Source organism: Neophocaena asiaeorientalis, unplaced genomic scaffold, assembly GCF_003031525.2.
Source record: "Neophocaena asiaeorientalis asiaeorientalis breed wild unplaced genomic scaffold, Neophocaena_asiaeorientalis_V1.1 scaffold134, whole genome shotgun sequence".
Lineage (NCBI taxonomy): Eukaryota > Metazoa > Chordata > Mammalia > Artiodactyla > Phocoenidae > Neophocaena > Neophocaena asiaeorientalis.
Window position 1 is genome coordinate 26,699,197 of NW_020185339.1, and position 16,244 is coordinate 26,715,440.

General features: G+C 52.7%; 1 protein-coding gene across 1 annotated transcript in view; it reads right to left on the reverse strand.

Annotated features, from left to right (window-relative positions):
* Positions 1 to 2,619: 2,619 nt before the first annotated feature.
* Positions 2,620 to 16,244, reverse strand: part of TAMALIN (trafficking regulator and scaffold protein tamalin) — a 21,076-nt gene continuing 7,451 nt past the window's right edge. Inside the window, exons 9-10 of the mRNA XM_024736410.1 lie at positions 2,956 to 3,060; positions 2,620 to 2,756 (exon numbers count right to left, since the gene is read on the reverse strand). Coding sequence (XP_024592178.1) covers positions 2,620 to 2,756; positions 2,956 to 3,060 — 242 coding nt within the window. The remainder of the gene's footprint in view (positions 2,757 to 2,955; positions 3,061 to 16,244) is intronic.

Genomic DNA, 16,244 nt, shown 5'->3' on the forward strand with positions numbered 1-16,244 from the left:
CCCACCCCCAGAAATCCTTTCCCGGACCTGTCCTGAACGCCTGCTGCAACTCAGAAGCCCTTTTCTCTCCTTCTTGAGAACGATCCCAAGAATCTCTGGTTTGTCTCAAAATCACCTTCTCAGAACCTTTATATTTCTTTCCCAGATTCAAATATTAGGCCAATATGGAGATAAAGAAACCGAGTCTTCAAAAAACGGCAAGGTCGGGGGTGCGGGGAGGCCGTGAGTCTGTCTTTTTCCTTCCCTCACCACCCTCCTCTCCTTCCTACCCCAGGAGTTCCTTCCAAATGGGCTTTTTAAAGAAGTCACTACCCCCACCTCCTCCTTTTCTTTTTCCAGAAATCTAACTTTTGAAATACATTTTAAAAATATTTGCCTGTGTAGGAGAAATACATTTATTTGGACAGGAAGGATGAAATTTTTTAAACGTCTCAGTTAGCAGTTTTTCCATGAAGGCTTCCAGCCCACAGAGGTCTCTCCCTTCTATAAATACTTCAGCACAACTTGGCTTTATTATATACTCTCCTGTTTTATAATGAAATAAAAAACATATTAAAATATGTAATGCTAACACACACACACCTTTCTGGCTCGTGGTGGCAGACTGAGACGGTGGAAGTAACATAGGCTCAAGAGGCCTGGGATTGACACTGGTTCCAACTATTACCAACTAGGTGACTTCAGGGAAGTTACCTTCTCTTGCCTTCAGTTTCTTCATTTGAAACAAGAATAACGACATACCCGGGGCTTCCCTGGTGGCGCAGTGGTTGAGCGTCCGCCTGCCGATGCAGGGGACATGGGTTCGTGCCCCGGTCCGGGAAGATCCCACATGCCGCGGAGCGGCTGGGCCCGTGAGCCATGGCCGTTGAGCCTGTGCTCCGCAACGGGAGAGGCCACAACAGGGAGAGGCCCGCATACCGCAAAAAAAAAAAAAAAAAAAAAACCTTTAAAAAAGAATAACGACATACCCATCTCACAGATTTGTCATTAAGAGTGCATCTTTGATAGTAGATATAAGAATGCAGCAAGGAGCCTGGCACGTAGTAGCAGACCTGCCATTTCCACACAGGAGGATTTGGGGGAAGGCAGGGCTGGGACTTTGTCTTGAAGCTGCACACGCAAAGTACTCAGCCTGGCTTTGCCAGCTGGTATGTTTATCAGGGGGCTTGAGGAGCTGCACAGATGAGGGCAATGTCACCTCATTATGTCATGAGAGATGTCCAGTAAATTTCAATCCTCTTGTTGTCTCCTTGACCCTGTTAGTCAGTGGCCAAGCCAGGACCACAGCCCCAGTCTTCTGACTCCCTGACCAGTGCTCTAATTTGTATGCACCATCTTGAACCTTCAAAACTTAGCCTCTCCCCTTTCTACACAAATTCCAGGAACTACCACAGAGCCCACATGGCAGATGGGAAAACTGAGGGGAGAGAAGGTCAACTCCTTTCACGGCTCAGGAGCTAGGACTAGAGGGGAAAACAGACACCCCAGCCAGTGCTGTCCCACATTCTGGGAAATTCCTAAGGGAGAGGAGAAGATTTTGCCACAGAAAGATGGATCCTAGTCTGATGGGGAAGCAGGACACAAGAGGCCTCCCTGGAAGGAGCGAACGTGGGCACAGTGTGAAGGGAGAGACAGGACCAGGCAAGGCAGAGAGAAGGGAGGGTATCCCATGGAGGAGAAAGACTGACCTCAAAGTTCACAGGGGTGGGGTGGAGGCAGGGTTGAGATCCTGGGGGTGCAAAGCCCCAGGACCCAGGACAATCAACCAGACCCTTAGTGGTGTTCCCCATATGCCCTTCCATCTCAAAGTAGCAGAAACTCATGACCCAACTCCACCTAGTCAGGGAAACACCACTCCACCTCACCTCCATCCTGGCCCACTGGGGGCGGTGGTAAAAGGATGTCAAGGGGGTTCCCCAGCCCATTTGGGCCCTGAAGGGGCTCCCCTGTCCAGGCCCCAGCCCTCAGTGAAGAGAGAGGCTGTGGAGGGGATTCCCTTTGTGGTTCCCTTCCTTAACCTGAAGATGGAGAAATACCCGGCTGGGGTCCTCCCACCACTCCCCAGGTTTAGGAGCAATTAAAGGGCAAAAAAAAAAAAAAAAAAAAAATGGGGGCACAAAGACAGGGCCTTCCAGGGGCTGTCGCAGGGATCATGGCCTTCTACGGCCAAAACCCGGATGAGAGTACTTGCTCTGAATTACATAAGGACGAGGAGGCGCCCCGCTGGGAGCTTTTAAAAGTGCCTCCACATTTGCTCTTCCCTAGTTGCCATGCAAGGCCATCAGGGCCAACATGAAAAAGTGGCCAAAGTCACGAGGCTGGAAGTGACAGAGCTGGAATTAATGTCAAGATTTCTCCTAAATCCAAGCCAGGCTCTTTATTAAAAACAAACAGAAATCCTCTAACTTATTTTTTTTAATTACAAAATCAAACTGGCTCGTTGTAAACAAATGCAAAACGTTACAGGGCTGCGTGATTTACGAGGTGAGAGGCCGGTAATCCACTCCCAGAGGAGTCGAGTTTGGTAATCCTCTGCTGTCTGCTTCCAAATTTCTCTCCACGTCGCCAGAGATCAGATCTGGCCCAGCGGGCCCTCCCAGAGGGGCCGGGACCGGAACGCTAGGCCGAAAGAAACAGGGCCGGGCCCCGCTGCAGCGCTGCGGCCTCGGCAGTGCCCCACGTCGCGTTTCCGGGGACGGCCGCGCTGCCCAGCGCCGGGTCTGGGTGGGCCGGGTGGGGCCCGGGGAAGCCGCTACCTCACGAGGCATACCCGAGGGAGTCAGCACGGGGACCAGACGGGATTCCGTTGCATCACCCAGCGGCGCGGAGCCGCGGCTGGGTAAACACCGCTGCAAACCATTGGCTACCGGGCCGCCCTTCCAACCAATAGCACGAGCGTATGCAAATCAGCCATCGGGCTTTTGCTTCCTTTGGATCTGATGTATGCAAACAGACCTCTTTGCCAGGGTGGGGAGACCCTGGGCTGAGGAAGAAGCGTGTCTCGAATTCCGTAAGGCGGCTGGTTTGCGACTTTCCATCCCAAATCTGGTCCAGCCACTCCTATGGGGAATAGAGTGCAATTAAGGGTAAGCGCCCTTAATTCTTGAGCTATCTTTTCAGTTAGACCATGCTTCTTGGAGATTCAGTGAACCCAAGAAATGATGCAAAAATTAAGTCAACTTGGAAACGAAAAGAAGGAAGAAATAAGAAATACAGAGATACAGAAAGCTGGATCATACTTTGGAGAACATCTAGGCCAACCCTCTCGCTGGGGACACAGCAAAGAACAAAACAGACCCAGCCCCTGTCTCCACCCCTACTTACAGCCCAGTTGGGGAGACTGCTGTTAAACCATCTTGCAAATAAGTACTAAGCGATGTAAAGAGAAAACGAGTTGCAGGGTGCCAATGAGATATTTAATGTGGAGCTGTAATTTACAAGTGGGGTGGTGGACTAGGGAAGTAATTTTTCTCCTTTCTCAGGAAGTAAGTTTTCAACTGAGGAATATTGATGAGGTGCAGAGTGGGGGGAAGGGCCAAGTGTTCCAGGGAGAGGCAGTATGTGGGAAAGCCCAGGGGTGGGAAAAAGCATCGTGGAGGGCCTTGTGCCAGAGTGCTGAGCACTTTCCTTGCTTTGTTTCTTCTTCCTTCGTTCAACAGCCCTCTCAGGTGGGTACTATTTAGTATTGAGAGAACTGAGGCTCCAAGTGGCTAAATAACATGCCTAATGTCATACATCTGAGAAAATATAGAGGGTGGATTTGCATCCTGGCTGATGTGGCCTCAAGTCTATGCATTGAACCACTAGTTATTGCCTCCCGGATTAGAGACTGAAGTTCAGAGAGGTGAAGTGATTTGCCTCGAATCTCATGGCTACAACAGAGCTAGGACCCCCAGAGAGGTCTGCAGCTTTTTCACTGTGTTGTGAAGGAAGGTGGGGCTCAAGAATGAGGAGCGGGACAGGCAGGGAGGGGAGGGAGGATGGGGAGACAAAGGGTCCTCCCTGCCCAGACCTTGGCCTAGAACTTGGGGTTTACTGAAGTGAAAATAGGTAGAAGTTTGGTTTTTTTTTAATTTTATTTAATTTTGGCTGCACTGGGTCTCCGTTGAGATACGCGGGCTTCTCATTGAGGTGGCTTCTCTTGCTGCGGTACGCGGGCTTCAGTAGTTGTGGCATACGAGCTCAGTAGTTGTGGCTCGCAGGCTCAGTAGTTGTGGCCCACAGGCTTAGTTGCTCCGCGGCATGTGGGATCTTCCCAGACCAGGGTTCGAACCCGTGTTCCCTAGCATTGCAAGGCGGATTCTTAACCACTGCGCCACCAGAGAAGCCCGGAAATAGGTGGAAGTTTTTAAGCGTCTTCCTCTGGGGGTCTGCTGCTAGCCAGCAGGGGGCTGCCCTGGAGACTCTGAGGGGACTGGCCCGCCAGATCAGCCCAGATTAGCCGAATCTTGTATGCTATTCAGGTTGCCAAGCGACGCTGCTCCTCCTCGGCTCTCACCAGATGATCCAGCTCTGGTTACCAGTGACAACTCCCAGGGGAGGGCCTGGAGAGACAGGGAGGCAGGCAGGAGAACACAGGAGGCCAAACCCTTTCCTATACAGGTTTACCTGGCAGTGTGCGTGTGGGGTATCCCTTAGCTCTCTGGCGAATTTTGGGCCTGTCTCCCCATGCCATGGGCTCAGAAATACAGGACGCACAGGCGCACAGGAGGGTAGCACAGCATGCACAGCGCCTTGGCACAGGTGGGACCTTCCAGGGAGAGCTGCTGTAGGAGCTTGGGGAGGGGGTCCTGTCCCCACACCTGAGCACCAAGAAGAGCAGCCGTGTGTGTGTGTGTGTGTGTGTGTGTCTATATCTGATCACTGAGCAGGGAATCTCATCAAGAAGGAGAAACAACTCACCAGCCTTCCATTGCTCCTTTGTAAAACTTCCCACCCTCCTCCATTTGGCAGGTTCCTACCTGTCACAGGGTTCTGGAGTCATGGAGTAAAGAGGTCCTAACTCCCTGGGAGTGCCCGTTCTACTGAAGGATTTGGGGGAGAATAATCAGGCGATTTAACTGTTAGGTAATTTAAATCATTTCTATACTTTTAGAGAGGGTTTTTTTTTTCTTTTTGAGGGGTAGGAATCTTAAAGGCTAAGGATTGGAATACCCATCCTCATAATTCTTACCATATGATCACCCTATACTGGGAGAACACCCTCCCACACCCTGGGTGGTCTTTGAAAGTCTGCCCAAGGTGCTCTCAGGAGTAGGAGTGTACGTGCCTTGTCTCTGGAGGGCTGTGTCCTTGCCAGTGGGCTTCAGAATGTGCGGGCACCTCCTTGGGACCAGGAGTGTGGTGACAGAGAGGGCTGTGACACAGAGGCATGGGGGTGGGAGTGGCATGTAGCCTGCAGCCTCTGGCATCCCCCATCCCACCCCCAATTTCTCTGGCTCCTCTTGGGGCCCTGAGCAGAGGACACCAAGGAGCAGAGATCCCAGCCTTCCCTGGTGCTGGCTGCAGAGATTCCAAAACACTTTCTCTGGGCGAGGCTCTGGCTCCCAGCACCCAGGGTGGCCGCAGTGGGCACATTGTAGCTGTGAGCTGCCTCAGCCACTTGGGCTTGAGAGTGGGACGATCCCTCAGATGCTCGCACCATAAATGTCCAGACACAGAGTCACAGAGGACAGGCAGGGCCTCCTTCCAGAGAGGGCTGGGTAACCTGAGCTGCCGGCAGGCCCTCAGGTCACCTCGGGAGAGGTCAGCTGATGTGCCTGAAGACCATTCATCATGCCCCCAGCCCAGCCCGGCCCTGCCACGGCTATTTCCAGCCTCAGGGTACGGAGCAGCTTATGTAACAGGCTGGCAGCCAGGGGCTGAGCTGGGGGCACTTGCGGCAAGGGATGGGCTGCCCCCACCTCCCACGGTCAGGCCTTCCCTCAGAGCCCCTGTTCCACATGTGGACGTGTGTGGTGGGAGCTCACAGGCCTGGGAGGAATCACTGGGGACAGCCTGGTGGCCCCCAGCACACTTTCACTTCCTCCCTCCCAACCTGGCCTGGAAGATGACCCAGTCTCCTCCCTCCCATGGACCTGAGGCCACCAAGCAGCGTCTCCTTCACCCCTGAGCCCTGCATGGCCTCTGTTCTCTCACCCTCCCCTGAGGCTCAGAGGAAGAGCCAGGTGTGTTTGCTGCTGGCCCCTCTAACAAATGCCTCTACCCATCCCCGACGCCCCTTTCCTGACTCCGGTGGGGAGTGGGAGGTATCCCTTGGAGGTTAAGCAGGGTTCAAATACATGTGTTCACATCACGGCTTTGGGCGAGCTTTGTCAGCTGGCTGAGCCTCAGTCTCCTGTATGGGAAATGAGAACTCGTACCTCTTTTGCCATGTGCCTGTGGTCACGAGGGCTTAGGAACCCATTCTGTCAAGAGGCAGGTTATTCAGGTTTGAATCCCACCCAGTCTGTGCGGCCTTGGGCAGTTTATTGAAGCTCTCCATGCCTCCGTTTCCTCGTGTCGAACGCAGACAGTGACACGACCCATCTCCCTGAATTGTAAGGGTCCCATGAGTTTCTACGCATAAAGCACTTAGTGCCTGGCACAGGGCAGCCCCATCTAAGTGTTGGCTATAATTAGACAATGTCTGGAGATCACTTTCCTCAGCCTTGGCTCCTAATAAGCTCTTGGTGAAAGGTAGTTATTTTTAACTTCTTTCTCCTTCACTATTTTAATCCCCTTCATAAACCCACCTTCACTTAGCCTTGCAAGTGCCCTCTAATCTCTCCTCTTTTGTTGCTAATCAGCTGCCACTACCAATAAAGGCATGTGTAAATTATATTCCCAGGTGTTTACATTCACAAAACATTTCACACACATTCCCGTTTGGGCTTCACAGCAAACCCAGGAGCCAGCCATGCAACTCCTGTCATTGCCCTCATTTCGCAGAGCTCAGGATAAGGTGTGATCTGTCCAGAAGACTCAGCTGCTAAGGGGTGTGTCCAGGACAGCAGTCAGGGTATTCCGACCTTGGGCACCGGAGCACGCCGGATGAGGCGGCCAGCCCAATGCCAGCCCATGCCAGCCCCCCCGCTGCCAGTGCAGATTAGCACAGGGGGCCCTCCTGCTTCCGGTCCCAGCCTGACTGAGTGCCCACAGAGTGGGAGGAGAGAGGCCTGTGGGCTTTATAAATATCTCCATCCTAGTACCAGCCCTGGGAGACCCCAAAATGCTGTGTGGTGGTGCCCTCTACTGGACAGAAGTGGCTTCTACTGGGCTGCTGCCTCTTTGAAGGAAGAAAGGCAAGTGGTAGATTTATTCATATTTGCACAAAAATCTGTCCGGGGCCTACTATGTGCCAGGCAGTCTCCTAGGAGCCACAGAGGTGGAGGAAAAACTCAAAAAGTCCCTACCTTCCAGGGAGATACATTTAGTGGAGAGATACAGATAAAAACATATGCAAACTTATAAGCTTTTGTACAGCAAAGGAAACCACAAACAAAACAAAAAGACAACCTACAGAATGGGAGAAAATATTTGCGAATGATGCAACCAACAAGGGGTTACGTTCCAAAAAATACAAACAGCTCATACAACTCAAAAACAAAAAAGCAAACAACCCAGTCGAAAAATGGGCAGAAGACCTAAATAGACGTTTCTCCAAAGAAGACATACAGATGGCCAACAGGCACATGAAAAGATGCTCAACATCACTAATTATTAGAGAAATGAGAATGAAAACTACAATGACGTACCACCTCACACGGGTCAGAATGGCCAGCATTAAAAAGTCCACAAATAACAAATGCTGGAGAGGGTGTGGAGAAAAGGGAACCCTCCTGCACTGTTGGTGGGAATGTAAGTTGGTGCAGCCACTATGGAGAATAGTATGGAGGTTCCTCAAAAAACTAAAAATAGAGTTGCCATATGATCCAGCAATCCCACTCCTGGGCATATATCCAGACAAAACTATAATTCAAAAAGTTACATGTACTCCTATGTTCATAGCAGCACTATTCACAATAGCCAAGACATGGAAACAGCCTAAATGTCCATCGACAGATGAATGGATAAAGAAGATGTGGTACATATACACAATGCAATACTATTCAGCCATAAAAAGGGATGAAATAATGCCATCTGCAGTAACATGGATGGACCTAGAGATTATCATACTAAGTGAAGTAAGTCAAAGACAAATATCATATATCACTTATATGTGGAATCTAAATATGACACAAACGAACTTATCTGCAAAACAGACTCACAGACATAGAGAACAGACTTGTGGTTGCCCAGGTGGGGATGGGGGTGTGGGGGAGGGATGGAGTGGGAGTTTGGGATTAGCAGATGCAAACTATTATATATAGAATGGATACACAAGAAGATCCTACTATATAGCACAGGAAATGATATTCAATATTCTGTGATAAACCACAATGGAAAAGAATATGAAAAAGAATGTATATATATATGTGTAACTGAATTACTTTGCCGTACAGCAGAAATTAACAAAACACTGTAAATCAACTACACTTAAATAGAATAAATTTAAAACACACACATAGGACTTCCCTGTCAGCCCAGTGGTTGACTCCGCTTCCACTGCAGGGGGCACGGGTTGGATCCCGGGTGGAGGAACTAGGATCCCGCATGCCCCGAGGCGCGACCAAAATAAATATGTAACATAATGCCATGTAATGAGAAGTGCTATGAAGAAAAACAGAGCAGGTCTAGAGAATGACTGGAGGCTGCTAATGATGAAGGAACAGTCAAAGCGACTTCTCTGAGGAGGCAACAAGGTAGCAGGGACCCCAGGGAAGTGAGGGGAGGCGGAGACACTTTCTGGAGAAAAAGCTAAGGAGGCCCAGGATGAGTTGGAGGGCCCCAGAAGGGGAATTTCTGGATGGGCTGGAGGAATAATGAGACCCACGTGGCCAAGAATGGTGTCAGGGCGGGGCAAGCTCGGAGATGGAGATTTCTCCCTTTCTTACCGTTATGGCACATGGAGAAGGGAGAACATCCTAAGTGCTCTGAGAAGCAGGCGGCTGGGAAGAGTACTGCGCAAAACACAGGCGGCACGATAACACCAGCTAACAGGTTCTGAGCTGGCTATGCCCAGGGCTTTACCGCAAGCCTGTGAGGTGGGTACTCCTGACATTACCATTTTGCTGAGGAGGAAACTGAGGCTGAGAAAAGGAAACGTTATGTGGTTTGCCCAAGGACGGAAATATACAGTCACAGAGCAAGGACTTGAATCCAGGTTTGTCTGACTTCCAGAAGCAGGCTTTTACGATGATTTGTGGTCTTGGGAAAAAAAAAGACAGGACATAAAACAGCATGCAGAGTATGGCCACATATGCGATATATATGTTTATTATATAATTATATTTGAATTATATAATAAATATATTTAATGCAAATGTGACCATATATATTACATGTATATTACTTTTTTAAGAAAAGACTGAAAAGCAATGCATCAAAACGTGGTGATCCCAAGGGATGAATTAAGCCCCTCCTTCCAGAAGGCGGGAGAGAACACCCTTAGCTTTAACAACGACCACACCTCATCCTCAGATGCTCCCTTTCAGTTTACAAAGTGTCTTCTTTCACTGTCCCGCATTTGGACTTCACGACTGCTATTTCACAGGGAAAGAAGCCAAGGCTCAGGGAGACCGCGACTCTGCCGCAGACAGCCTGTAACAGAGTTGGAACCAGGACCGACATATACATAGTCGGAGTCCTGCAAGGGTCAGGTTAAGGAAAGGACAGAGAAGGCCGAGAAGTCAAGGAAGGTCCGAAAATAAGTGGCCCAGGGGGCAATGAAAGGACGCGGCGACGGAGGTAAAGCAATTCCCTGGTCTTCCCAGCAGAGGGCGACACCTCCCCCAAGCTCTGCAAACCACCCGGGCCACGCCCACCCCACCCCCCGCAGGGACAGCCCCTTCCCGAGACCCAGGGAGCCGGGTGGAGCGCAGGGACAGCTTTCCCCGGATTCTGAAGGGTCTGCGGGCCGTGGGGCAAGGGATGAAGGGCGGGCCCGCAGGCGAGGCTTCCGGGCGCATGTGTCGTGTCCCTATGCCCCACTCCAACCAAGGCAGGGACATAGATGTGTCCAGTGGGCTCTCCTTGCTCCCCAAGAGCTCCCAGTTTTGGGGGGGAGAGGGCGGAGGCAGGGGAGTGGCCACCACACATCCCAACACTTACACCGTGAAGCAGAAAGTGTTTCTGTGCCAGTGGGAGGCTCAGGTCCTCAACTCCCTGAGGATGACACGGATGACAGGACCTCAGGGGGTGCCTGAGTTCAGTCAGTATTTGGAGTGCCAAGGTTCTAGGTGGGAGGGAGCTCAGAGGCCTCCGGAACCATCTTCATTCAACATCCAATCAATAAATCCTTATTGAGGGTCTGGGGTGTTTTTAAAAATCCTGATGCTCCAGCCCCGACCCAGAACTCCCAAATCAGAATCTTATGGGGGGACTTCCCTGGTGGCGCAGTGGTTAAGAATCCGCCTGCGAATGCAGGGGACACGGGTTTGATCCCTGGTCGGGGAAGATCCCACATGCGCAGAGCAAGCAAGCCCGTGAGCCACAACTACTGAGCCTGCACTCTAGAGCCCGCGAGCCACGGCTGCTTAAGCCCCTGCGCCTAGAGCCCGTGCTCCACAACAGGAGAAGCCACGGCAATGAGAAGGCCGCGCACCGCAACGAAGAGTAGCCCCCGCTCTCCGCAACTAGAGAAAGCCCGCGTGCAGCAACGAAGACCCAACGCAGCCAAAAAAAAAAAGAATCTTATGGGGAGGGATAGGGTCCTATCTTTGGTTAAATGTCCCCCAGGCGATTTGTTGCTATAGTTGGTAACCACTGGTCTTGCATTCACTTAACCAGAGACCGTGTTCCTCAGCACTAGTGGGGCTTGATCTGGGCTTTCAATCAGGGTGAAATTTGGGGAAAGCTGAAAGTGGGACCTGGGTGGCCAGTCACTGTGGTGGGGGAAGGGAGTTGCTGAATGGACTGGCCAGCTGTGTGTGTTGGAGGGGGCCCTGTTAGTGACTCTTTGGGGAAGCAGTGGGGAAACAGGGACAGTATTTGCATAATCTTTACTTTTCGCATAGATGTATGTGTTCGCTACTGAAAGGCTAAACTCCAGGAACAGAAAATTCGCTGCCATTTAGGAGGTGTCCCTTATAGCAGCAATTCTTTGTGTTGCAGTTTAGCGGCTGTGCTTCCTCCCCTCTCCTCCCTCCCACCCCAGTCTCGGAGCCTCCAGACCATGCGGAGTTCGCTGCAGAGAAGGTAAGCTGGTTGAAATCATTGGAGTTGGATGACTTAAAAGTTTCTGAATTCGTTCTTCACTCCCTTCAGGTATAGCTGCCTTCAGTGTTTTTTGAATGCCCACTCATTACCAGGCCCAGGAATGGTGTCCGAGAGCTTCAAATGCGTTGTGTGGCTCCAAGGAGGCCCCGCCTTGTAAGGGCGTGGGAGCATGGCTGAAGAGGTGGGCTCGAAGGCGGGGAGCTGCCTTCACAGCTTGTTGGCTGAGGGGAGGACCCTACTTCTGCCCCACCCTGTTTCCCGAGCTCAGGGCGGAGAGGTGCAGTGCCCAGAGGTTACCACCAGGGGTCAGGCGCACCTGCTCTGTTCACCAGCGTCTGTCTCATCTCTTGGCTATCTTATTCTCTGAGGAATCTTCCTTGGTCCCTTGCCCTTTCTCTCTCACTTCTCTCGGCCTATCACTCCCTCCTTTAGGTCATCCCATCCAGCCATCAATGCAGGACCAGGCAGGCTCCCAACTCGACAGCCTGACGTTTCTTCTGACACTTGGAGAGTCCCACAGCCCTTCTCACTTCCCCAGCTTCGTGAGTGACGGACTGGTGAGCAGAAAGTGTCTTCTACTGTCTCACTGTTTCCCCTCCTGCTGCCGTTCAGCTCACGTTCTCTGGTTTTGTTTCCAGGCAAAACAGGAGTGTTTATGGGTTCCCTCCTTCTAACAGGTTTTCTTATGTGTGTCCACAAAGCACTTCTCTAAACCCAAGTTCTTTTGTGACCCCCCCCAGAACCCAGTGCCAAGAGCCCCTCCCCACCTCACTCCAGGACAGCACCCACATCCAGGAGCCTTGATCCCTGTGGACCTGATCTCCTCCTCCTTTTGCTGTCTGCTACACCTCAGACCCTGCTCCCTCAGGTCCCACCTTTCATTTACCCTCCGTGCTCCCACCTTGTTCCCCACGAGTGAGTCTTACAGCTTTGGAGGTTCAATTCCTCGAAATGATTCCTTACCACCTTGACCCTGTCCTCACACTCCTTCCTCGAGGAAGACTTCCCTCTCCCCAGTCTAGGCTCTAGAGACAGACAGATCTGAGAGAGTGCTGGCTGAAGCAGGTACCAGCTGTGCTACCTTATCCTCTCTGATCCTCGGTTTCTTCATCTGTAGAATGGGCTGTCAGATATGCTGTGAGGCCTAAGTGAGGTGATGGATGTGGACGTCTTAGCACAGTGCTGGTACCTAGGGGATGCTCTGGGAGCCAGTCTCCTGTCCTTTCCTTCAGGACAGCTGCCATCCCCACTGTCCCCCAACTCCAGCCTGCTGCCAGGAACCTGCCTTTGTCTCTGTGCACTGGCTGCTTCCGCTTCCCCCACCACCCATGGGCAGAGCTCTGGCCTGGGCAGAGGGGGACGAACCAGGGGACTCAGGGCCATGCGGCCACCATGATTGAGGGGATGGGGCAGATGCAGGGCTCTGCGGGGACCTCATATCTGAACTCCATCTGCAGGGCTGTGTCCTCAGTCTACCGTGCATGAGACCTGGGGTGGCGTCCACTCTCCTCCTTCCTGTAATTACTAGGGGCCCCTTATGGCCTGGGGAGGGGGAAGGGCTCCCACAGAGTCCCCTGAGGCTTTGAGAGAACCAGAACGCTGGTGGGAGGGGAGGCAGGGCAGGGGGGATACCGACCACACAATATTCCAAGTCCCTGCTCCTTTCCCATCCACCCCCACCCCTCCACCAAACACGATCCCTGGGTTAATTTTTAGCATCGCAGCTCTCACATTAGTCACTCCCTGTCACCCCACCTACACGGCAGGAGGCTGCTGTGCTGGTGCCGTCATTCCGTCAGCTGAGAGGTGGGATCCAGCCCCACCCTGGGCACCCCCTCACTCTCCTCGGGGTGCATACGGCCAGCCAGGAGCCCCCCTTCAGCCTGGGTAAGCGGTGCTGACATCACTGCCAACACTAGCTGCTTGGTGGAGGAGGGGAGGAACAGGCTGGTAAGAGAGGGGCTGGGAATCTATTCTAGGAGGAGAAAGCCAGTGAGGCCCTGGCAGCCCCCCACCCCCAGGAAGGTGCTAGGCTATGCCCAGGCAGCTGGTCTCCTGGCAGCCGGGGGCTCTGGGAACAAAGGTGCGAGAGGGCCCCTCCCCTAGACCTGAGCCCCTGGGAGCCGCTGTTTGCCATCACTGCAGAGCAGCTGTTCAAACAGGGAGCTTGGGGAAGCTCCGTTTTCTTAATCAAATGTCCTCCCTCCCCAGGACCAGGGAGGGCAGGGCAGCCAGGTGCGTGTGCCCTGGCTGGAGCCGACAGCCAGCCCCGAAGGGATTTGGTGAGAAGGACCCACAGATGCCAGCTACAGATGGCGCAGGGCAGGGGCCTCCCCACCCCACCCTCCAGGGCTGAGAGGTGGGTAGGTCATGGTCACCCCTGTGCAGTGCTGGCCCCAAGGAGGCATTCCCATATATTGAGCACCTGCCACGCGCTAGGCTGTGTTAGTCCCTGGAGCTGTGTTAGTAACACAGCTGAGTTTCCTGCCTTAGAAAGGCGAAAGGCAGATACAAAAGAAGTCAGTAAAATTACCAATTGAGAGTAAGTGCTATAAGGAAAGAAAAACAGAGGGCTCAAGGTAAAGCGTAATGGGGACAGGGAACTTCTGACCAGACCAGGAGCATCTCTTTAAGGAGGTGATGTTTAAGATGAGATCTGAGGCTGGAGGAGTCAGTCTTGCAAAGACGACTATTCCAGGCACAGGGAACAGTATGGGCAAAGGCCAGAGGCAGGAAAGAGCTTGGCATATTTGAGAATAGGACTAGAAAGAATAGTGTGGCTTAAATATGATGAGTGACACAGAAGGAGAAACGATTTGCGCTTGAAGAGAACGGCAGGGCCCAGATCCTGCAGAGCCTCGTGCGGGGCACCCCAGTACGGTCACAGAGGCTCGCAGCTGCCAAATCGTTGGGCCCGCGTGGCTGCCGTCAACCCACAGGAAGGGATGCGTTTTTGTAATTTGTCTGCCCAGAGGGACAACACATTATGGCTAGGCCATGATAAAGAGTTTGGATTTGATTTTTTTATTCCAGGGGAAACCACAATGGGTTTTAAGCGGAGGAGGGTTGTGACCCAATTTCCTTTTTGGAAAGATCACCCTAACTGCTGTGTGAAGGGGTGGTCCAGGGGTGAGAGACGAAGCAGGGAGCCATTCAGGAGGCAAGTGCAGTGGTGCAGGAGGGAGAGGCCTGCCTGGTGCCACTCAGACCTCTCAAAACCACCCCTTGTATGCTGATTACTGCCAGGGAGAAGCACTCGGGAGGCTCAAAACTCAGGTCCAACTCTGCCACCTACTTTCTGTGTGACCCTGGACAGGTCACTTGCCCCGGGTCACCTCAAAGAAGGTGGTGACCACCTCTTGAAGATGCTTTGAGCACACACTGTATTTATCGAGGCTCTATTATGCGCTAGCGTTGGGCAAGAAATAAAGCAGTGAGTAAGACAGGAGATGTCTCTGAGTCCTGCTATATGGAGTGTATATCCTAACGGGGAAGGGAGCCAGACAAAACCCAAAACCCATCCGGGTCGAGACAGTTTCAGATGGGGATGAGTAGTATGATGGAAATAAAACAAGGCTCTATCAAAGCAGAGGGTGCGACAGTATTTTAGACCAGATGGGACGGCCTTGGGGAGGCCAAGCTGAGTACCAAAGGAGTCAGCTATGGACAGAGCAAGTGCAGAGACCCCAAGGGCAGGGCATCTGAAGTGTACCGTGGGCAAAGTGGCCAGAGCAGGGAGTGAGAGGGGAGGCAAGAAAACGAGGCAGGCAGGAGTCAGATATCCCTGCGTAAGGGCTGGAATCTTATTCTAGGAGTGATGGGAAGCTTTGAGGAGTTCTAGAGCAATGAGTGACCAGTGATTGGGCCTGTCTCAGGTTGGGTGGGTGATGGCTAAGGTCTCCTAAGCAGGAGACCCCAGACCCCTGGGAGAAAGGATGCCAAGCAGTTGTTTACACAAGGATAGTTCAGAAGTATAGAGGAGCCTTGACCCCACCAGTTGTGGTATTTGGGGAGGGAAGTTCTAGATACATTAAACACGAGACCCAAGTTCTGAAGGGGTGTGGAGCCTCTAGTTCAGGCCCATACATGTAAGTTAAACTCTCCCTGTCTGTTTCCCTGGCTGCAAGCTCCGAGCAAATTAGATGTAAAATATAGTGTGTGTGTGTCTGTGTGTCTGTGTGCACGCGCACGCGCGCGCGCTGGGGGTCGGGGTGGTGGAGTCAGAGCTTGCCCGAGCCCAACCCTCCCCCTCGGGCAGTCACCACACTGACACAGATGCAAAAAACCGTCGATTTTATACAGTCTGTGGTTCAGAAGCAACAGTATGCAAAACGGTGGAACAGTCTCTGCTGCCCCCATCCCCCCAAGACATGCGCATTCCTGTCCCCCAAGGGGCAGAGGACCCAGGACCCCTGCCGGGGCAAGACCCCACTTAGTTACAGGCTCCTGGGAGGGGCCAGGCCCTTAGGGGTCAAGGCTGGGTGGGAGGGGGACCAGCGCTGGTTAACTGGAACTATGCCTGTGGGGGGATGGGGAAACGACTGGGCATAGGCCATTTCTCCCCAAGGCCAAGGGTGGGGAGCAAGTAAAGCTAAGGAGAGGGCTTCGTGGGGCAGGGTCCTCTCACCCGGAGAAGGGGTTTTCTTGGACACCCCACAAGGCACTACTGACCCAGATGTAGGATGGCACGCCCCATCCTTGGCCCCAGAACCTCTCCCAACCCCGAGCTCGCCTAGCTCTCCGTGCCCACCTCCCACTGTAGTTCTGGCGAGGAGTAAAGGGGCCTGGGGCTCGGGTTCATTCACCACTCTGCACAAGCCAGGAAGGCAGGCCAGCTGGGGCTGGCGAGGACCCTCTCCCGCCGCCTTGGGCTCCCGGAGTCTCCGCGGCCAGGCGCCCGCCCCCGCCCCCTTTTTGCACTGGCTGGAAAGAATAAATAAATAAAT